The 23,759-nt window shown below is 47.2% G+C and overlaps 1 protein-coding gene across 3 annotated transcripts in view; it reads left to right on the plus strand.

The window, feature by feature from the left end:
• Window positions 1-23,759, plus strand: part of LOC125454992 (dedicator of cytokinesis protein 2-like) — a 1,138,509-nt gene that overhangs the window by 185,582 nt on the left and 929,168 nt on the right. For all 3 annotated transcript variants that reach the window (XM_059650434.1, XM_059650430.1, XM_059650433.1), the window contains exon 10: window positions 665-800. In XM_059650434.1, coding sequence (XP_059506417.1) covers window positions 665-800 — 136 coding nt within the window. The remainder of the gene's footprint in view (window positions 1-664; window positions 801-23,759) is intronic.

The raw sequence follows: 23,759 nt of genomic DNA on the forward strand, positions 1-23,759 counted from the left end.
CAAAAGTTGCACAGAGATGGAGGGTAATGTCATGCTGCAAGGTTACACCAGGTTACAGCTATGCAAGATATTGCTGATGCTCTGATGTGGACCAGAACAAATACAGCAAAGTGTTTGACTCCGAACATCCTGCTGAAGTGGCAAAGTGTTCAATTTATGGGTAACAAATGCTTGTCTTTCTCCCACACCCCATGAAAGAATAAACAATCGTTGAAAATCTATCTACCTCAGCCTTGAGTAGGTTAAGTAAGGGTTTAATTAAAGGTTTCAGGGAGAAGGCAGGAAGATGGGATTGAGAAACATATCAACCATGATCAAATGGCAGACTTGATGGGCTGAATAACGTAAGTCTACATTGTGTATCTTATGGCCTAAGGCAGGAGAATGGGGATGGTAAATTTATCAGCCGTGATCAAACGGCAGAGCAGACTTGATGGGCCGAATTGCCTAATTCTGCTCCTATATGTTAAGGTCTTATGATCGAATGAATGAGCTCTGATACTTTAAAGAATTTGATATTTTATAGGGGATTGATTAGGGATTGATTTTTAAAATAAAACAGAAGAACTTTGGAAAACATATGTCAACACCAAAGCAAGTGCTATAGAATTAGAGTTAGAACTAGAACTGCTATTCAATCACTTTCTGATCTTTCTCATTTTAGGATCTAGGAAGCAAAGACTTAAATCGGGAGAGGATTTACTTAGTGTGTCAGATAGTCCGGGTCGGGAGAATGGAGCTGAAGGAAACTAATGCCAAGAAGATGACTCAAGGTTTGAGAAGGCCATTTGGAGTTTCAGGTATGTTGAGGATTGCGAGTACACAGAGAACATTCTTGGAATCAAGTATCAGCCAACAGCTTGTGGACTGTCAGCTGTAAACAGTTTTGAGAATTGAAGGGAAGGAAAAGGAGAGTTCACGGTGACTCCGTCAATTTATTTATGGAGCTAAGTCCCCAGTCACTCTCCTCTTTCTCCAGAAACAACTTTGGGAACTAATTTTCAGAATGAGGATCAGGGCTATGACGTTACAGATCTGTCTTGACCCATTGTTGGAAAGTGGCAATCTTCCTTTCATTTTTTTGAGATTTAAAGGGATTAAAGGTTATGGGGGGAAGCAGGGCACTGAGCTGGATGATCAGTCATGATGACAATAAATGGTGGAGCAGGCTCACAGAGCCGAATAACCTAACCCTGCTCCCTACTGTGATATGTTTATGTTCCAAACTGCTTTATACAATCTGTTTTGATTCTTTCCCTGATGTATTACTGTGCAAATCTGGTCAACTAATCTTTGGAATGAAATCTCTGTTTAAAAAAATAGTCTGTGCCTCATATGAAGTCCTATTGTCAGCTCCTCACATGAGCAAGGATGTGTCAGATATGGAGAAAGTACAGCATAGGTTTACTTGAGATAGTGAGAACGACTGATGCTGGAGTCAGAGATAACACTGTTTGGAGCTGGAGGAACACAGCAGGTCGGGCAGCATTAGAGGAGCAGGAAGGCTGATGTTTCGGGTCGGGACCCTTCTTCAGAAGAATAGATTTGCTTGAGTCACACCATTTGTAGGGTGTAGAGTTACAAGGAATGTGTTGAGGGTTACTTTTTTTATTCATTCAAACAGCAACAGAAATTGCTGCAGAAATTCAGCAGTATCAGTGGAGAGAAAGCAGACTTAATATCGAAATTTACAGTTCTCGAAACAATAACCCTGCTTTCTCTGCACAGATGCTGCCAGACCTGCTGAGCTTCGCCTGCAATTTCTCTTGTTGTTTCAGATTTGCAGCATTTGCAGTTTTGTGGATTTCTTTAAAAACCATAATCTTATCCATTTGCATCCTTTGCTGGCAAGGCCAATGTTTAATGTCCATTCCTGTATTGCTCAACAGAGCTGCATTCTTCCAACACTTCACCATGAATGGTGCAGGTGCACCTACAATATTGTTCGGTCGAAACTTTTCGGATTTTGAGCCAACTACCCGTCAGGAGAATTTTCATGTGATGGGGTTTTCATGTGTACTTTTCCTTCTCAGCGGTAGAGGTTTCAAGAGTAAAAATCAAAGGAATCTTGCTGCACTGCATGATGCAGATGTTGCACTCTGTGTCCCAATGTGGGAGGCAGTGAATGCTGAGATGATGGACAGTTTGCCAATCAAGAGAGCTGCTTTTGTCTTGAATGGTAGCGGAATGTTGCATCGAGGCAAGTGGCGAATATTTCTTCACATTCCCGACCTGTGCATTATGGATAGCGGATGAATGGGTTTTGGGGAGGCAGGTGGTGATTCACCACTAAACTCGGGCTCAGTTAGCTCAGTTGGCTGGACAGTTGTTTCTGCGATGCAGTCATAGAATCATAGAGATATACAGAATGGAAACAGGTCCTTCGGTTGAACTTGTCCATGTCGTTCAGATATCCAACGTAAATCTAGTCGCACTTGCCAGCATTTGGCCCATATCCCTCTTAACCTTTCCCATTCATATGCACGCCCTGATTCCTTTTAAATGTTATTATTGTACCAGACTCTTCCAAACACACACCATCCTCTGTGTGAAAATGTTGCCCCTTAGGTCCCTTTTAACTCTTTCCCCTTTCACCTTAAATCTACGCCCTCGAGCTTTGCACTCTCCTAACCCAGGGAAAGACCTTGACTCTTTACTCTATCCACATGCCCTTATAATTTTATAAACCTTGAAAGGTCTTCCTTCAGCCTCCAATACGCCACAGAAAACATCCCCAGCATGCTGGAATGGATAGAGATAGAGGAAGCTGCTGTGCTGAAAATTTTGTCAAACATTAAGATTGACAAGTCGCCAGGCCCGGACCAGATTTGTCCTCGGCTGCTTTGGGAAGCGAGAAATGCAATTGCTTCGCCACTTGCGAAGATCTTTGCATCCTCGCTCTCCACTGGAGTCGTACCTGAGGACTGGAGAGAGACAAATGTAATTCCTCTCTTCAAGAAAGGAAATAGGGAAATCCCCGGCAATTATAGACCGGTAAGTCTCACGTCTGTCGTCTGCAAGGTGTTAGAAAGGATTCTGAGGGATAAGATTTATGACCATCTGGAAGAGCATGGCTTGATCAAATACAGTCAACACGGCTTTGTGAGGGGTAGGTCATGCCTTACAAACCTTATCGAGTTTTTTGAGGATGTGACTAGAAAGGTTGATGAGGGTCGAGCTGTGGATGTGGTGTATATGGACTTCAGTAAGGCATTTGATAAGGTTCCCCATGGTAGGCTCATTCAGAAGGTCAGGAGGAATGGGATACAGGGGAACTTAGCTGCTTGGATACAGAATTGGCTGGCCAACAGAAGACAGCGAGTGGTAGTAGAAGGAAAATATTCTGCCTGGAAGTCAGTGGTGAGTGGAGTTCCACAGGGCTCTGTCCTTGGGCCTCTACTGTTTGTAATTTTTATTAATGACTTGGATGAGGGAATTGAAGGATGGGTCAGCAAGTTTGCAGACGACACAAAGGTCGGAGGTGTCGTTGACAGTGTAGAGGGCTGTTGTAGGCTGCAGCGGGACATTGACAGGATGCAGAGATGGGCCGAGAGGTGGCAGATGGAGTTCAACCTGGATAAATGCGAGGTGATGCATTTTGGAAGGTCGAATTTGAAAGCTGAGTACAGGATTAAGGATAGGATTCTTGGCAGCGTGGAGGAACAGAGGGATCTTGGTGTGCAGATACATAGATTCCTTAAAATGGCCACCCAAGTGGACAGGGTTGTTAAGAAAGCATATGGTGTTTTGGCTTTCATTAACAGGGGGATTGAGTTTAAGAGTCGTGAGATCTTGTTGCAGCTCTATAAAACTTTGGTTAGACCGCACTTGGAATACTGCGTCCAGTTCTGGGCGCCCTATTATAGGAAAGATGTGGATGCTTTGGAGAGGGTTCAGAGGAGGTTTACCAGTATGCTGCCTGGACTGGAGGGCTTATCTTATGAAGAGAGGTTGACTGAGCTTGGTCTCTTTTCATTGGAGAAAAGGAGGAGGAGAGGCGACCTAATTGAGGTATACAAGATAATGAGAGGCATAGATAGAGTTGATAGCCAGAGACTATTTCCCAGGGCAGAAATGGCTAGCACGAGGGGTCATAGTTTTAAGCTGGTTGGTGGAAAGTATAGAGGGGATGTCAGAGGCAGGTTCTTTACGCAGAGAGTTGTGAGAGCATGGAATGCGTTGCCAGCAGCAGTTGTGGAAGCAAGGTCATTGGGGTCATTTAAGAGACTGCTGGACATGTATATGGTCACAGAAATTTGAGGGTGCATACATGAGGATCAATGGTCGGCACAACATTGTGGGCTGAAGGGCCTGTTCTGTGCTGTACTGTTCTATGTTCTATGTTCTATTCAGCCCCTCCCTTTAGCTCAAATCATCCAACCCTGGCAACATCATTGTAGATCTTTTCTGAACCCTTTCAAGTTTCTCAACATCCTTCCTAAAGCAGAGAGACCAGAATTGCATGCACTATTCCAAAAGTGGCCAAACCAATGTCCTGTACAGCCGCAATATGACCTCCTAACTCCTATACTCAAAGCACTGACCAATAAAGACCGTTACATTGATGACTGTATCGGCGCCACCTCGTGTTCCCACAAGGAGCTCGAACAGTTCATCCGCTTCACCAACAGCTTCCACCCCAACTTCAAGTTCACCTCGACCATCTCCAACACATCCCTCACCTTCCTGGACCTCTCTATCTCCATCTCGGGCAACCACCTAGAAATGGATATCCATTTCGAGCCCACCGATTCCCACAGCTACTTAGAATACACCTCCTCCCACCCACCCTCCTGCAAAAATTCCATCCCCTGTACCCAACTCCTTCGGCTCCGCTGCATCTGCTCCCTGGATGAGGCATTCCATTGCCATACATCCCAAATGTCCTCGTTCTTCAAGGACTTCAACATGCCCCCCGCAGTGATCGAGAACGCCCTCGACCGTGTCTCCCGCATTTCCCGCAACTCATCCCTCACACCCCGCCCCTGCAATAACCGCCAAAAGAGAATCCCCCTCATCCTCACATACCACCCCATCAACCTCCTGATACGATGCATCATCCTCCGACACTTCTGCCATCTACAATCTGACCCCACCACCATGGACATTTTTCCATCCCCACCCCTGTCTGCTTTCCGGAGAGACCACTCTCTCCGTGACTCCCTTGTCTGTTCCACACTCCCCTCCAACCCCACCACACCCGGCACTTTCCCCTGCAACCGCAGGAAGTGTTGCACCTGCCCCGACACCTCCTCCCTCACCTCCATTCCAGGCCCCAAGAAGACTTTCCACATCAAGCAGATGTTCACCTGCACATCTGCCAATGTGGTATACTACATCTGCTGTACCCATTGTGGCTTCTTGTACATTGGGGAAACCAAGCGGAGGCTTGGGGACCGCTTTGCAGAACACCCCCGCTCAGTTTGCAAAATACAACTGCACCTCCCAGTCGCGAACCATTTCAACTCCCCCTCCCATTCTTTAGATGACATGTCCATCATGGGCCTCCTGCAGTGCCACAATGATGCCACCCGAAGGTTGCAGGAACAGCAACTCATATTCCGCTTGGGAACCCTGCAGCCCAATGGTATCGATATGGATTTCACCAGCTTCAAAATCTCCCCTCCCCCCACTGCATCCCAAAACCAGTCCAGCTCGTCCTTGCCTCCCTAACCTGTTCTTCGTCTCACCTACCGCTCCTCCCACCTCAAGGTGTACCTCCATTTCCTACCTACTAACCTCATTTTGCCCCCTTGACCTGTCCGTCCTCCCCAGACTGATCTATCCCCTCGCTCCCACCCCACCTACACTCACCTCTACAGGCTCCATCCCTGCCCCTTTAACTTGTCTTTTTCCTTTGCACCTATCTTCTCCTCTATCCATCTTCAATCCGCCTCCCCCTCTCTTCCTATTTATTTTTGAATCTTCTCCCCATCCCCCTTTTGTGATGAAGGGTCTAGGCCTGAAACGTCAGCTTTTGTGCTCCTAAGATGCTGCTTTGCCTGCTGTGTTCATCCAGCCCCACAACATTGGTAAGCATACCAAATACCTTCTTCACTAGCCTATCTACCTCCGACTGCACTTTCAAGGAAGTATGAACCTGCACTCCAAGGTCTCTTTGTTCAGCAACACTCCCCAGGACACAGCATAAGTTCAACTCCTGCACCGTCTGAAGTCACGATGGGCGGCCTGTCCTTCTCAAACTCTCCCCTTGACTCAGGTTAAACCACCATTAGCCCGATGGCCCATTAGGACTGTTTTGACTTTGCCTTTACTCCGTGATGAATTCCCAATCTTGTAGCCGCAGTCCAGTTTAGTTTACGATCTGAAAGGCGAGCACAGGAAGTGTTGATAGTGGGGGATTCTGCAATGGTAACATCACTGAATGTCATGGTGCGATGGTTAAATTCCCTGTTATTGGAGATGATTGTTCAGTGTGGCCTCTGGGTAGCTGTCCAAGGATGTGCAGGTAGTCAGATTGGCCATGCTCAGTTAGAACTTAGAATATAGAAGGTAGAAGACAGTGTACAGAACAGTGCAGCACAGTACAGGCCCTTCGGCCCATGACGTTGTGCCGACCTATTATCCTACTAAGATCAATTTATCCGGTATACGTTTACTATCCTCCTTGTGCCTATCCAGGAGCTGCTTTAAAGTCTCTGACTAAACTACCACTGTCGGCAGCGCATTCCACAGGCCCACTACTCTGTGTGTGAAGAAAAATTGCGCATCGTGTCCAGGAATGTGCAGGCTCGGTGGGCTAATCCCAGGAAATGTAGGGGTAGAGGGATTAGAGTGGGGCGGGGTCAGGGGACGTGGCGGTGGTGGGCCTGGGAGGGATGTTCTTTGAGGGTTGGTGTGGACTCAATGGGCCAAATGGCCTTGCTCCACACTGTAGGGATCCTACAATTCCATGAATGTTACTGGGTACTCCATAGTTGCTGTCCAGGTCTTGCTAAGTATGAGCATGGATTGCTTGTGTGAATATTTGGGAACGTGTTAGTTAATTGGAGAAGGGGTGGCAGACCATGTCTAACTAACTTCATTGAATTCCTTAGTTTGTTGTCAGGGTGTGGCTAATCCCACCAAAGGCACATGTAATCCCTTCAGTTTGGCTGAATGTCTGACTGAAGAATCTGGTCCATTCAGACACAGTCTGGTGTTAAGAGAAGAGCGACAAAATAAACCGGATTTTTTTCTCAATAACTCAGCAGCTGGTAAGCTGTGCTTATCTAGTGCTGTCCCACAGTGTACCAGAACGATTGACAGCAAGAGACTGTGAGAATATCGATAGAAATGCTCAGCAGGTCTGGCAACGTCTGTTAGAGAGAAATTGAGTGAACACCTCAGGCTCTGTGATTTTATCAGCACTGCCCAGCCTTTCGATCCGATAACACCTCCTGCTATGAGCACAGCCCAGTCGCAGGGCCATTGCTCTTCGACCTCGGTTGTTTGCCTGAGGGAAATGAGGACGGTGACTCTGAGGATAACCAAGTGTACAGGAAAACTTTCAAGTCACACTTCCAAAGAAGACAAGGTTGTTAAGAAAGCATATGGTGTTTTGGCTAACATTCACAGGGGGATTGAGTTTAAGAGCCGCGAGGTTATGCTGCAGCTCAACAAAACCCTGGTGAGACCACACTTGGAATATTGTGTCCAGTTCTGGTCGCCCTATTATAGGAAAGATATGGAGGCTTTGGAGGGGGTGCAAAGGAGGTTTACCAGGATGCTGCCTGGACTGGAGGGCTTGTCTTACGAGGAGAGGTTGACTGAGCTCGGCCTTTTCTCTCTGGAGAGAAGGAGGGAGAGAGGTGACCTGATCGAGGTGTACAAGGTAATGACAGGCATGGATAGAGCCGATAACCAGAGACTTTTCCCCAGGGCAGGATTGACTGCCACGAGGGGTCATAGTTTTAAGGCGTTAGGAGGAAGGTATAGAGGAGACGTCAGAGGGAGGTTCTCTCACAACAGAGAGTTGTGAGCGCATGGAATAGTTTACCAGTGGTAGTCGTGGAAGCAGAGTCATTAGTGACATTTAAGCGACTGCTGGACATGCACATGGACAGCAGTGAATTGAGGGGAGTGTAGGTTAGGTTATTTTATTTTTGGGTTAGGATTATTCCACGGCACAACATTGTGGGCCGAAGGGCCTGTACTGTGCTGTACTTTTCTATGTTCTGCCTTCTAAGAACAAATAAAGAACAGTATGGCTCAGGAACAGGCCCTTCGGCCCAGCAAGCCTGTGCATGCTGCCTTTCTAAATTAAAATAACTCTCTGCCTCTACAGGGTCTGTGTCCCTCTATTCCCTGCCTGTTCATATATCTGTCAGGATGCCTCTTACACAGTGCTATTGTATCATCCCCTCTGGCAGCTCATTCCAGGCACTTACCACACTCTGCGTCAAATAACTTGCCTCTCACATTCCCTTCCAGTTGTTAAACTACTGAAGTGCTGAAGGTCACTGATGGCATTGGGGCAATCCAACTGGGTATGTGCTGCTACACCTGTCAGATGTGGATGCTTCTTTGCAGAATCACAGAATTGTCAGGGTGCAGAATGAGCCCATTAGGGCATCTTGCCTACATCAGCTCGATTATCGAGTCCAGCTTATAGAACATAAAACATAGAACAGTACAGCACAGAACAGGCCCTTCAGCCCACGATGTTGTGCCGACCATTGATCCTCATGTATGCACCCTCAAATTTCTGTGACCATATACATGTCCAGCAGTCTCTTAAATGACCCCAATGACCTTGCTTCCACAACTGCTGCTGACAACGCATTCCATGCTCTCACCAATCTCTGTGTAAAGAACCCGCCTCTGACATCCCCTCTATATCTTCCTCCAACCAGCTTAAAACTATGACCCCTTGTGTTAGCCATTTCTGCCCTGGGAAATAGTCTCTGGCTATCAACTCTGTCTATGCCTCTCATTATCTTGTATACCTCAATTAGGACCCCTCTCCTCCTCCTTTTCTCCAATGAAAAAAGCCTGAGCTCAGTCAACCTCTCTTCATAAGATAAGCCCTCCAGTCCAGGCAGCATCCTGGTAAATCTCCTCTGAACCCTCTCCAAAGCATCCACATCTTTCCTATAATAGGGCGACCAGAACTGGACGCAGTATTCCAAGTGCGGTCTAACCAAAGTTTTGTAGAGCTGCAACAAGATCTCACGACTCTTAAACTCAATCCCCCTGTTAATGAAAGCCAAAACACCATATGCTTTCTTAACAACCCTGTCCACTTGGGTGGCCATTTTAAGGGATCTGTGTATCTGCACACCAAGATCCCTCTGTTCCTCCACACTGCCAAGAATCCTATCCTTAATCCTGTACTCAGCTTTCAAATTCAACCTGCCAAAATGCATCATTCACTCACTCTCACTCACTCTCTCACACACTCACTCTCACACTCACACACACTCACATTCGCACACGCACACGCACTCTCTGACTCTCTCTCACTCTCTCTCTCACTCTCTCTCTCACTCTCTCTCTCACTCTCACTCACACACACTCCCACTCTCTCACACACACACACACACACACACACACACACACACACACACACACACACACACACACACACACACAGACACACACAGACACATACACACACACACTCACACACTCTCACTCACACACACACTCACACACACACCTCACACGCACACCCCACACAGTCTCACTCTCTCCCTCTTGCACGCACACAGTTACACACCCCTTCACACACACAAACACAATCTCACACTCTCCCTCTCACACGCTAACACAGTTACACACACCTCCCCTATGGTTATGGTGAAGCTGTACAAAACTCTGGTGTGGCCGCACTTGGAGTATTGCGTACAGTTCTGGTCACCGCATTATAAGAAGGATGTGGAAGCTTTGGAAAGGGTACAGAGGAGATTTAGTAGGATGTTGCCTGGTATGGAGGGAAGGTCTTACAAGGAAAGGCTGAGGGACTTGAGGATGTTTTCGTTAGAGAGAAGAAGGTTGAGAGGTGACTTAATAGAACATATAAAATATTCAGAGGGTTAGATAGGGTGGATCGGGAGAGCCTTTTTCCACGGATGGTGACGGCAAGCACAAGGCGGCATAGCTTTAAATTGAGGAGTGAAAGATATAGGACAGATGTCAGAGGTAGTTTTTTTACTCAGAGAGTAGTAAGGGAATGGAACGCTTTGCCTGCAACAGTAGTAGATTCGCCAACTTTAAGTACATTTAAGTCGTCATTGGATGAGCGGACATACATGGAATAGTGTAGGTTAGATGAGCTTGAGATTGGTATGACAGGTCGGCACAACATTGAGGGCCGAAGGGCCTGTACTGTGCTGTAATGTTCTATGTTCTATGTTCTATGTTCTATATGCTGTATAATCCATTGCCTTTTAGTGAGGCTTGTCACTTGATAGATACCGGAGGTCAATCGCCTGAACTCTCCTTTGAAACAGTGCCATAGTATCCAGCATGGGCTGTAAAACCCTGTTTTAATACCATAATCAAAAGATAGTGAAGCAGTTCAGCACCCCCTCAGGACTGTTTTGGAGTATCAGTGCTGGCTTTGTGCTCCAGATGCTGGCATGGGACTCCAAACCACAAACTCCATTCCCTCACAATGAACTAACAACATCCATCTCCCTGGTAACCATCTTGGTTTGAACATGGCTGTTGGCCATGTTGACCTTGTTGACATATTTCACACCTAAATGAATGTCTGGTAACATTGGCCACCACCACTAAGATTGCCTCCCTTACATCAAAAGACTAGGTCCAAACCTCAGCTGATCTGCTTTGGAGGTCTTCATAATGATGTCTGCTGCCAAAACCTTCGCTAGGGTGGCACAGCGGCTCAGTGGTTAGCACAGCTGCCTCACAGCGCCAGGGACCCGGGCTCAATTTCACCCTCGGGGAACTGTCTGTGTGGAGTTTGCACATTCTCCCTTAGTCTGCGTAGGTTTCCTCGGGGTGCTCCGGTTTCCTCCCATGGTCCAAGGATGTGCAGGTTAGGTGGATTGGCCATTGGCAATATAGGGTGGGGGGGTGGGTCTGTGTGGGATGCTCCTCAGAGAGTTGGTGTGTACTCAATGGGACGAATGGCCTGTTTCCATATTGTCAGGATTCTGTATCTTTTCTGCCTTTGGACTCAGCTGTTCCAACTCAGTCCTGGCAGAGCTCCTGCATTACAGAAGTAATCTACAACTTTGCCACGACAATTTCGAAACTCACACCAGGTGTCTTTCACTTATTGTTCCCTGATGTCACAAACCTAATTAGACAGCAGCTTAGCAATGCTGTGATTTTAAAATTCGCGGCTCGGCTTTCAAATCCTCTCAAGGCCTTGCCCCCCCTGCAGTTGTAATCACATCCAGCCCCACCACTGTTTACTCACCTCGTTATCATCAAATCCTCCACTGCCAGTCGTGGCTTCAGCTGTCTGGTCTCCAAGCTTTGGAATTCCCTCCCTGAACCTCTTCAATTCTCTCCCTTTCCTCTCCTAAGGTGTTCCTGAAAGCCACACTCTCCATTCTTAAATTTGCTCATCTGCTCTAAAGTGTCTCTTGCCGAAAAATCTCTCCACAGCGCTCGCGCATAGGGCCTTGGGATGGTTTCTGTTACAGACTCTATTAAGCTGGAGAGGGATTTTACCAGGATGTTGGCAGGTATGGAAGGTTTGAGTTATAAAGAAAGGCTGGATAGGCTGGGACTTCTTTCATTGTAACGTAGAAGAGGTAGTAGTTAATAAAATAATGAGAGATAGAGATAGAATTAATGGTATCAGAGATAATGGGAACTGCAGATGCTGGAGATTCCAAGATAATAAAATGTGAGGCTGGATGAACACAGCAGGCCAAGCAGCATCTCAGGAGCACAAAAGCTGACGTTTCGGGCCTAGACCCTTCATCAGAGAGGGGGATGGGGGGAGGGAACTGGAATAAATAGGGAGAGAGGGGGAGGCGGACCGAAGATGGAGAGTAAAGAAGATAGGTGGAGAGGGTGTAGGTGGGGAGGTAGGGAGGGGATAGGTCAGTCCGGGGAAGACGGACAGGTCAAGGAGGTGGGATGAGGTTAGTAGGTAGCTGGGGGTGCGGCTTGGGGTGGGAGGAAGGGATGGGTGAGAGGAAGAACCGGTTAGGGAGGCAGAGACAGGTTGGACTGGATTTGGGATGCAGTGGGTGGGGGGGAAGAGCTGGGCTGGTTGTGTGGTGCAGTGGGGGGAGGGGATGAACTGGGCTGGTTTAGGGATGCAGTGGGGGAAGGGGAGATTTTGAAACTGGTGAAGTCCACATTGATACCATATGGCTGCAGGGTTCCCAGGCGGAATATGAGTTGCTGTTCCTGCAACCTTCGGGTGGCATTTTAAAATTCGCGGCTCGGCTTTCAAATCCTCTCAAGGCCTTGCCCCCCCTGCAGTTGTAATCACATCCAGCCCCACCACTGTTTACTCACCTCGTTATCATCAAATCCTCCACTGCCAGTCGTGGCTTCAGCTGTCTGGTCTCCAAGCTTTGGAATTCCCTCCCTGAACCTCTTCAATTCTCTCCCTTTCCTCTCCTAAGGTGTTCCTGAAAGCCACACTCTCCATTCTTAAATTTGCTCATCTGCTCTAAAGTGTCTCTGGCCGAAAAATCTCTCCACAGCGCTCGTGCATAGGGCCTTGGGATGGTTTCTGTTACAGACTCTATTAAGCTGGAGAGGGGTGGCCATCCCAGGCCCCAAGATGACATTTCACATTAAGCAGAGGTTCACCTGCACATCTGCCAATGTGGTATACTGCATCCACTGTACCCGGTGCGGCTTTCTCTACATTGGGGAAACCAAGCGGAGGCTTGGGGACCGCTTTGCAGAACACCTCCGCTCAGTTCGCAACAAACAACTGCACCTCCCAGTCGCAAACCATTTCCACTCCCCCTCCCATTCTCTTGATGACATGTCCATCATGGGCCTCCTGCACTGCCACAATGATGCCACCCGAAGGTTGCAGGAACAGCAACTCATATTCCGCCTGGGAACCCTGCAGCCATATGGTATCAATGTGGACTTCACCAGTTTCAAAATCTCCCCTTCCCCCACTGCATCCCTAAACCAGCCCAGTTCATCCCCTCCCCCCACTGCACCACACAACCAGCCCAGCTCTTCCCCCCCACCCACTGCATCCCAAAACCAGTCCAACCTGTCTCTGCCTCCCTAACCGGTTCTTCCTCTCACCCATCCCTTCCTCCCACCCCAAGCCGCACCCCCAGCTACCTACTAACCTCATCCCAACTCCTTGACCTGTCCGTCTTCCCCGGACTGACCTATCCCCTCCCTACCTCCCCACCTACACCCTCTCCACCTATCTTCTTTTCTCTCCATCTTCGGTCCGCCTCCCCCTCTCTCCCTATTTATTCCAGTTCCCTCCCCCCATCCCCCTGTCTGATGAAGGGTCTAGGCCCGAAACGTCAGCTTTTGTGCTCCTGAGATGCTGCTTGGCCTGCTGTGTTCATCCAGCCTCACATTTTATTATCTTAGAATTAATGGTAGTTGTCTTTTCTCTAGGATGGGGGATTTCAAGACAATGGGGCACATTTTTAAGGTAAGTGGAGAGACGTTTGAAAAAAGACATTTCGGGCAAATTGTTAACCCAGAGGGTGGTTCGAGTGTGGAATGATCTTCCTGAGGAAGTGGTGGGCGTGGGTACAGTTACAATGTATAAAAGCCATTTGGGATAAGCACACGAATAGGAACGGTTTGGAGGGATATGGGCCGGGAGCAGGCAGGTGGGTCCAGCTTAGTTTGGGATTATGGTTGGCAAGGACTGGTTAGAACGAAGGGCCTGTTTTTTTGCTGTGTGACTCCATGACATTACAAGCGCTACATAAATTCAGTTTGTTGCTTGCCAGAATTATAAGAGATACCTTCTACACAGATATAGTGCACATCTTGTCATGAAAATATCAATTGTTGGTGCAGGCTTGGAGGGCTGAAGGGCCTGTTACTGTGTTATATTGTTCTTTGTTCTTTGATTAACCAATTGCTTAAGGGACTAGTTAATTCCTGTGAGACTGGAAACACAGCTATGTAATATGAGAACAACTAGGGTTTAATAATGATGGCATGGGTTGGGTAGACATTTTCAAGTTTTTATTAATTACCTGAAAGGTCAGGAGGAGGTAAGTGGAGCAGAGTAGTGTGTTAGATGAATTACACTGTGCCTGTTTTGTGGATGGAGCAAATGATGATAGCTTGTGATTACGTAAGGGATGTGTTTATAAACCAGAAAAAAATACTGGGACATAATGGAGTCAACCTCTTCAAAGCAAATGAAAATTAATCGAGAAAACCCAGCAGGGGGAGCCAAGGTCACGTGTGTGTGTATTTGTTATGTAGATGATAAGTAAAGGACATGCATAAAAACAGAAACTGAATTCTTGAGAAAAAAACCGCAAACGTTGTTTTTCAAGGGAATGCGTGTGTGCAGCCGTGTTTCCCAAATGGATTCAAATAGGATGAATTTTTAAAAGATCTGCTTGTTCAGGAGAAAAGGCAAGAGAAGGAAAACCTTTGTTTCAGAGATAGCAGGAACTGCAGATGCTAGAGAATCTGTGATAACAAGGTGTAGAGCTGGATGAACACAGCAGGCAAAGCAGCATCAGAGGAGCAGGAAGGCTGACATTTCAGGCCGAGACCCTTCTTCAGCCTTCCTGCTCCTCTGATGCTGCTTGGCCTGCTGTGTTCATCCGGTTCTACACCTTGTTATTTCAGAGGGAAAGCCTTAAGGTTTTCACATCATCTTTTATGACCTCAAAGTGTCCCCAAGAGTGCAACCTTTCCAGTGTTACTGCTGTTGTAGCATTGAAAAAGTGGCAACTAATTTGCACACGTTATGATCTCGTAGGGAGCAACATTACAATGGGCAGATTATTGTTTTAGCAAAGTTGTTGCTGGGACATTGATGAGAGAGGGCTGTCTTTCTGAAAGCTAACGTTGGATCTTGTGTGTGACTGAAGGTTTCAGCTTAAACTCGCAACTAAATGACGACACTTCAATCTTCCGGCAGTGTATTTACAGCACCTGTATTGAGCTTCAGCCCACGACTCAAATCTCCCTACTGAGAAAGGATAGTGCAACCCACTGTTGCCACAGTGAGCAGTATATGCTCCCACACCTTTGGATGTCGACGGCTATCTCTGAAACCGAATGGTGGGGAAGCGAGATGCTGCAGTTACTCTTTGCACTGAGCCAGTGGCTTGTTGTCCAGAACAACTTTACAAGACCTTGCACTGCGGCACAGATTCTATTTATCCTCGGATCCTCTGGGAAGCCAGGGAGGAGATTGATTAGGGAGAGTCAGCACGGTTTTGTGAAGGGAAGGTCGTGCCTCACAAACCTTATTGAGTTCTTTGAGAAGGTGACCAAACAGGTAGATGAGAGTAAACCGGTGATGCACTTTGGTAGGAGTAACCGGAAGGCAAAGTACAGGGCTAATGGTAAGATTCTTAGTCATGTAGATGAGCAGAGAGATCTCGGTGTCCATGTACACAGATCCTTGAAAGTTGCCACCCAGGTTGACAGGGCTGTTAAGAAGGCATAAAGTGTTTTAGCTTTTATTAATAGAGGGATTGAGTTCAAGAACCAAGAGGTTATGGTGAAGCTGTACAAAACTCTGGTGCGACCGCACTTGGAGTATTGCATACAGTTCTGGTCACCGCATCATAGGAAGGATGTGGAAGCTTTGGAAAGGTTGCAGAGGAGATTTACTAGGATGTTGCCTGGTATGGAGGGAAGGTCTTATGAGGAAAGGCTGAGGGACTTGAGGCTGTTTTCATTAGAGAGAAGAAGGTTGAGAGGTGACTTAATTGAAACATATAAAATAATCAGAGGGTTAGATAGGGTGGATAGGGAGAGCCTTTTTCCTAGGATGGTGATGGCGAGCATAAGGGGGCATAGCTGTAAATTGAGGGGTGAAAGATATAGGACGGATATCAGAGGTAGTTTCTTTACTCAGAGAGTAGTAAGGGAATGGAACGCTTTGCCTGCAACGGTAGTAGATTCGCCAACTTTAGGTACATTTAAGTCGTCATTGGACAAGCATATGGACGTACATGGAATAGTGTAGGTTAGATGGGCTTGAGATCGGTATGACAGGTCGGCACAACATCGAGGGCCGAAGGGCCTGTACTGTGCTGTAATGTTCTATGTTCTATGTTCTATGTAGATGGACAGTGCAGGAAGAGGAGCCCACTAAAATCTAGAAACGAGTGTTGCTGATTCAAACAGGAATTCTGTTTTAAGGTATACAGTAGCAGATCAGGTTAACACCAATCGTTTCCAGTCTTTACCCTTCTTACCTTTGCTCGCTCCTTCTGAGGTGAGCTTTATTGGACTCGCAACATTGGGGTGAGTCTGACCAGAAATTGGTTCTGTAATTGTCGCTGAGTTTCATGGAGGATAGCTCTCCACGAGGCTGAGTGGGTTCACTTGCGATGTCCTGAACTCACCTCACTAAGTAGGTGCCGCTACTCCTGTGGTGTCCCACTCATCTGATATGAGCCGGAATTTGCCACTTGACGTCGGTGGAAGTACTTGCCACTGTCGAGGCATCAGGGGGTTCCTGGCGCTGATGCCATATCTTAAACAGTAGTCAGGCACCCGGGCAAGCATTGGCATTCTGGAACTGCCCTGTACTGATTGCGACATTTGCGCCAGATATGACAGATAAAGGGTAAATTGTGAAAACTGTTTGGTATGGACAGGTTGGGCCAAAGGGCCTGTTTCCATGCTGTACACCTCTACGACTGTAATGAATGCCTGTTTTGTGGGTCCCACTATATAGAATGCTGGCAGGATGGTCATCCTTTCTCCTTAGAAATGACAGAGGAGACCATGCCATCGGGGTCAGTACAGTCTCTACCATCTCTGCCAACGGTATAGGAGGATGGTCAATGACCTTCTCCACTCCACCAGGTTATAAGTCACCATCTTCTCCTTGCCGCCTCACTCTCTCTCAATCCCGGCTACTGTACCCATTACCTATTGAGGCTCGTGCTGCACCACTTTCATGGTCGCACGCAACACTTTCCTGCATTTGTTCTCATCCAGCCAACCACTCGGCCTGTTCCTCAACTGCTAGCCCCTGCATTGGTCTCTGTACCTCCAAATTACTCACCCAGGACAGCTCCCCACCTTACTCCCACTGGACCAATACTAACAGTTGTGCTCAGAGATAATGGGAACTGCAGATGCTGGAGAATCCAAGATAATAAAATGTGAGGCTGGATGAACACAGCAGGCCAAGCAGCATCTCAGGAGCACAAAAGCTGACGTTTCGGGCCTAGACCCTTCATCAGAGAGGGGGTTGGGGTGAGGGTTCTGGAATAAATAGGGAGAGAGGGGGAGGCGGACTGAAGATGGAGAGAAAAGAAGATAGGTGGAGAGGAGAGTATAGGTGGGGAGGTAGGGAGGGGATAGGTCAGTCCAGGGAAGACGGACAGGCCAAGGAGGTGGGATGAGGTTAGTAGGTAGGAGATGGAGGTGCGGCTTGGGGTGGGAGGACGGGATGGGTGAGAGGAAGAACAGGTTAGGGAGGCAGAGACAGGTTGGACTGGTTTTGGGATGCAGTGGGTGGAGGGGAAGAGCTGGGCTGGTTGTGTGGTGCAGTGGGGGGAGGGGATGAACTGGGCTGGTTTTGGGATGCGGTGGGGGAAGGGGAGATTTTGAAGCTGGTGAAGTCCACATTGATACCATATGGCTGCAGGGTTCCCAAGCGGAATATGAGTTGCTGTTCCTGCAACCTTCGGGTGGCATCATTGTGGCACTGCAGGATGCCCATGATGGATATGTTATCTAAAGAATGGGAGGGGGAGTGGAAATGGTTTGCGACTGGAAGGTGCAGTTGTTTATTGCGAACCGAGCGGAAGTGTTCTGCAAAGCGGTCCCCAAGCCTCTGCTTGGTTTCCCCAATGTACAGGAAGCCACACCAGGAACAGCAGATGCAGTATACCACATTGCCAGATGTGCAGGTGAACATCTGCTTGATGTGGAAAGCAGACAAGGGTGGGGATGGAAAAATGTCTTGGGTGGTGGGGTCGGATTGTAGATGGCGGAAGTGTCAGAGGATGATGCATTGTATCCGGAGGTTGGTGGGGTAGTGTGTGACAACGAGGGGGATCCTCTTTGGGCGGTTGTGGCGGGGGCGGGGTGTGAGGGATGTGTTGCGGGAAATGCGGGAGACGCGGTCAAGGGCGTTCTCGAACACTGCGGGGGGGATGTTGCAGTCCTCGAAGAACGAAGACATCTGGGATGTATGGCAATGGAATGCCTCATCCAGGGAGCAGATGCGGCGGAGCCGAAGGAATTGGGAACAGGGGATGGAATTTTTGCAGGAGGGTGGGTGGGAGGAGGTGTATTCTAGGTAGCTGTGGGAATCGGTGGGCTCGAAATGGATATCCATTTCTAGGTGGTTGCCCGAGATGGAGATAGAGAGATCCAGGAAGGTGAGGGATGTGCTGGAGATGGCCCAGGTGAACTGACGGTTGGGGTGGAAGGTGTTGGTGAAGTGGATGAACTGTTCGAGCTCCTCTGGGGAGCAAGAGGCGGCGCCGATACAGTCATCAATGTAACGGAGGAAGAGGTGGGGTTTGGGGCCTGTGTAGGTGCGGAAGAGGGACTGTTCCACGTAACCTACAAAGAGGCAGGCATAGCTGGGGCCCATGCAGGTGCCCATGGCCACCCCCTTAGTCTGTAGGAAGTGGGAGGAATCGAAAGAGTTGTTGAGGGTGAGTACGAGTTCGGCTAGGCGGATGAGGGTGTCGGTGGAGGGGGACTGGTCGGGCCTGCGGGACAGGAAGAAGCGGAGGGCCTTGAGGCCATCTCCATGCGGAATGCAGGTGTATAGGGACTGGACGTCCATGGTGAAAATGAGGTGTTGAGGGCCAGGGAATTTGGAAGTCCTGGAGGAGGTGGAGGGCGTGGGTGGTGTCACGGACGTACATAGGGAGTTCCTGGACCAAAGGGGAGAAAATGGAGTTCACATAGGTGGAGATGAGTTCGGTGGGGCAGGAACAGGCTGAGACAATGGGTCGACCAGGGCAGGCAGGTTTGTGGACCAATCTGGTCCTAGTCACGCATCTATTTGAGGGTTGTTGATATGTAGATTGGTCCCTGTATTTGCATTGCACTGTTTACTCTTCAGAAGCTTTCCATTGGTTGTAAAGATGCTCAGATCATGGCTTATGGGGCTGGACAATTGCAAACCTTTTGCTTTTCTCTTTCGGACAGAAAGAGATCATTCCTTACAGGGGCTGATAACAGCGCTCCCATTTCTGTCATGGCTTGACCTAAAGTAATATATAGACACAGCCTGTGGAAAGCTGCCAAGTCAGCAAACTTGGAACCAAAGTGATGAACACACAGGAACAAATCCATTGATTAGCCATATGAAAACAAAGAAATGTGCTTGGAGAGGGAATATAGATTTCTTGTTTTCAATTGACTAATTACTGTTTAATGGGAACAGAAAGACTCTGTTAATACACAATTTATTATTAGTGAGGATTGGTCATATGTTAAACCCTGACAGATAGAAATCAGTTTTGAAGCCAATTCCAAGTGCTGAAGTTGACTTTTAATATACTGGGAAGTGCTGACTTCATTGTTTTCATTGAAGTGTTCCAGCTTGTTTTCCGCAGGTTTGAAAAAATATTGAGGGGTTTCTGGGAATAGCGTAGTTGATTCATCCCCTTGAATCTGCTTGCCATTCAATCACTGATCTGTACCTCAACCGTGTTTACCTGTCATTGTTCCCTTTCCCTGAGTAACCATCCTTAACTAAACAGGAAAGCAGATTATTATCTGAATTTCATTTGAACAAAACTTATCAATTTGCATGGAGGTACTTAATCTACTGGGCTATCACTCAGGAGCTGGGAATGTAAGATTAATATGGGCAGCTAATTCTTTGGGATGGCCTGGGACATGTTGGACCAAATGTACTTCATCTGCTATTTAAAGCAGCAAATCAAGCTAACTCAAACATTGACCCCAATAGAGACTTGCAGGACAGGGAGAGTCGGGGGTTAGATACAGAATAAAAGCTCTCTTTACTCTTTTTAAAGTCAAAAGATTGAAACAGCTTTTACTGGGACACTGCATTGAAATAAAAACACAAATTAACAGTCAAACTGGACCATATATAATTAAACAGAAACTTACTACGTTAAAATAACACTGTCCAGCTGATGATGCTCTCCAGCCCCTGTGGTACCCACTGGTCTCAAAAGGCCTCAACTGTGGGTTGTCAGGGACACCCAAATGGAGAAGTAACCGTGAAAGAGGGGCAGATAGTCAGGAGCAACAAGCTCCTCTGCAGCACGCTGCCCGGGCCCCATATCTCAGGAAGGATGTACTGGCTCTGGAGCGGGCTCAGAGGAGATTCACGAGAATAATCCCAGGAATGGAAAGCTTAACATACGAGGAACATTTGAGGACTCTGGGATTATATTCATTGGAGTTTAGAAGGATGAGGGGTGATCTAATTGAAACTTACAGAATCCTGAATGGCTTGGACAGAATGGATGTTGGGAAGATGTTTCCATTGGTCAGAGAGACTGGGACCCGAGGGTACAGCCTTAGAGTAAAGGGAAGACCTTTTGGAACGGAGATAAGGAGAAACTTCTTCAGCCAGAGAGTGGTGAATCTATGGAATTGACTGCCACAGAAGGCTGTGGAGGTCGGGTCATTGAGTACATTTAAGACTGAGATAGATAGGTTCTTGATTATCAAGGGTTGTGGGGAGAAAGCAGGAGAATGTGGTTGAAGAACTTATTAGCCGTGATTGAATGGTGGAGCAGTCTCGATGGGCTGAGTGGCCTAATTTCTATGGCTTTATGGTCTTATGAACCTGTTAATACCCATTTTGGCCAGGTCCCAGAGCAGGTCCTCAGACCTGCCCGTACCTCTATACACGGGGTGGCTATGGATCCGAAGGGCAGGACTGAAGTGTAACCCAAGTTTAAGGAGCATCACCTTCAATGGAAAAAAAAAGGCAACTTCTATACTGCATGTTCTTAAGCCTTTCAGTGGTGGGACAGAACTCCACCAAAAATTCTGCCCACGCTGAACAAAGTTCATCGAGAGGCAGCCTCGAAACTATGACTTGTGACCAAGAGGCAACAGCCCCACCTCCAAGGGCAAAAACAGCATCATTGGCTTTGCGTTTTCCTTTCACAAGTTTGCAAAAGGATTCTTCCAAATTGGGAACCTGTGCTGGTTGTCATCGGAGATAGTTACCCTCCTACCCTACTGTCTGATTTAGTTCATGTTTTTCTGCAAGGTACAGCTGGAGATGACACATTAGTGCATGGAGGTGGTGAAGGTGTGTTGGTTTCGTTCATCTTTAACGGAAAGAGTCACACATGTTCCCCAGCAATTCTTTACAAAAAAAAACACAAAATAAGTGAGAGGAGTTTTCAATTGACAGAAGATAAAACATCGGTTTGAAGGGAATTTTGCTCCAGGTTGGTGTGATCAGAATTAAAAGCAGTCAAACCGTTCATCAGTAGAGCTGAGTGGATAACTGCAGTGATTTTTTTGCTGATGTCATGAGACCTCACCCTGCTTCAATGTTTCCTGCTGAGATAAATTGAAAAGTAATAATTACAAATATTACCGAGGGTATCGAAGACTGCATTTACTGCTGAAACCTGTCCCATCCACTATTATAGAGATAGTGGGAACTGCTGATGCTGGAGAATCTGAGATAACAAGGTGTAGAGCTGGATGAACACAGCAGGCCAAGCAGCATCAGAGGAGCAGGAAGGCTGACGTTTCGGAGCTAGACCTGAAACGTTAGCTTTCCTGCACCTCCCATCCTCTGTTGTAGTCCGCATCTCCTATCATTCCCATGATTGGGACCTATATTGGTTCCTCGCTATTAGAATTCACGATTTTGTTTTCATAACCTTCCAGTGTCTCCTTTCACTCTTTGAGTAAACTCCCCTGTCCCCTACAACTCTCCCTATCTCTGTAACCTCTTCTAAATCCCTAACACACTATCCCTGCACACTCCTCTGACCTTATACCCCACTCAAATCTTTGTAATCTCCCCTGCCCCACAGCTCACCCAATCTCCGCAAACTCCTCTAAATCCTGAGACTCTCTCTATCTCTGTTATCTCCTCCAGTCTCACAACTCTCCTTGTCTCTGTAACTTCTTCCAGCCCCTACAACCATCCCTGTCTCTGTGACTTTATCCAGCATCTACCACCCTCCCTGTCTCTGTAATCCCCTCCAGTACCTACAACTTTACCTGTCTCTGTAACCTCCTTGAACCCCACAACACTTTATCTTTGAAGACTCCTTAGCCCCCCTGTATTCCTCCCAATCTTTGTAACTGCCTCTGCCCCATAACCCTCACTATCTGAGTAAACTCCTCCTGCCTTGACAGCTTCTATCTCTGCTGCTTTCTCCAGCCCTAAAATTTCATTTACGTGTGTGACCTCCTCCAGCCTCAAAATCATCTCCTTCCAACCTCCTCCAGCACCAAAACTCTCCCCCTCTCTGTAACCTTCTCCAACCCCTACAACTCTGCCTCTATCTCTGTGACTTCCTCCAACCTGTACAACCATATCTGCCTTTGTAACCTCCTCCAGCTCCTATAGTCCTCCATATTTATGTAGCCTTCTTCAGCTCCCTGAAACCTTCCCTACTCTGTGGCCTCATCCAGCCACATCTCTCTATACCCTTCTGCAGCCCCATCAACACACCTCTTCTAGCGTTTCCAACCCTTCCAGTCTCTGTAAACTCCTGCTAGCCACTACAACCTTATCTCTGTTAGAATTATTACAGTTCTTTGGAGGAAATAACAAGGAGGGCGGGTGAAGAGGAATGAATTGATATACATTGGGTTTGCAAACAGGCATTCCATGAGGTACCACACATAAGGTTATTAATAAGATAAAAGTCTTTGGGTGTGGAGCAGTATATTAGTATGGATAGACGGTAACTCATAGAAGAGAAAGAGTTGAGATAAGAGAATATTTTGAAGATGGCAACTTGTTACTAGTGGAGTGCCACTGGAATCACTGCTAGAGTGACAATTATTTACAATATATGTGAATGACTTAGATGATGAAAGTGAAGTACGTTTTTGCCAACTACATGGTTGATACAAAAATAGGTGGGAAGGAAAATGGTGAGAATAGCACAAGAAGTCCACAGAGGAATATGGACAAGTGAGGTGAGTAAGCAAATACAATGTGGAAAAATGTGAAGTTATCTTCTTCGGCAGGAAGAATAGAAGAGCTGAATCTTATTTAAACAGGGAAAGCTACAGCACAAAGGGATTAGGAATTCCTAGTGCAAGAATCACAAAGAACTAAGCGGCCAAGTTCAGCAAGCAATTGAGAGGGTCTGATGAAGGGTATATGCCCGAAATGTCAGCTTTTGTGCTGCTAAGATGCTGCTTGGCCTGCTGTGTTCATCCAGCTTCACACTTTGTCATCTTGGATTCTCCAGCATCTGCAGTTCCCATCATCTCTAAAAATAGGGAGGTTTTGCTAAAGCTATATGGGGCACTAGTCAAATCACAGCTTGAACAATGTGAACAGTTATGGTTCCTTTATCCAAGGAAGAATATTCTGGCACTGGAGGCAGCGCAAAAAATATTGTTTACTTTTGATCTCAGGTATGGAGGAATTCTTTTAAGAGGAGGGATGAGTTGGTGGGGCTTGGAGTTTAGGAGAACGATTGGAGACTCTATTTAAAACATTTACAATTCTT

This window comes from Stegostoma tigrinum, chromosome 1 (assembly GCF_030684315.1).
Source record: "Stegostoma tigrinum isolate sSteTig4 chromosome 1, sSteTig4.hap1, whole genome shotgun sequence".
Lineage (NCBI taxonomy): Eukaryota > Metazoa > Chordata > Chondrichthyes > Orectolobiformes > Stegostomatidae > Stegostoma > Stegostoma tigrinum.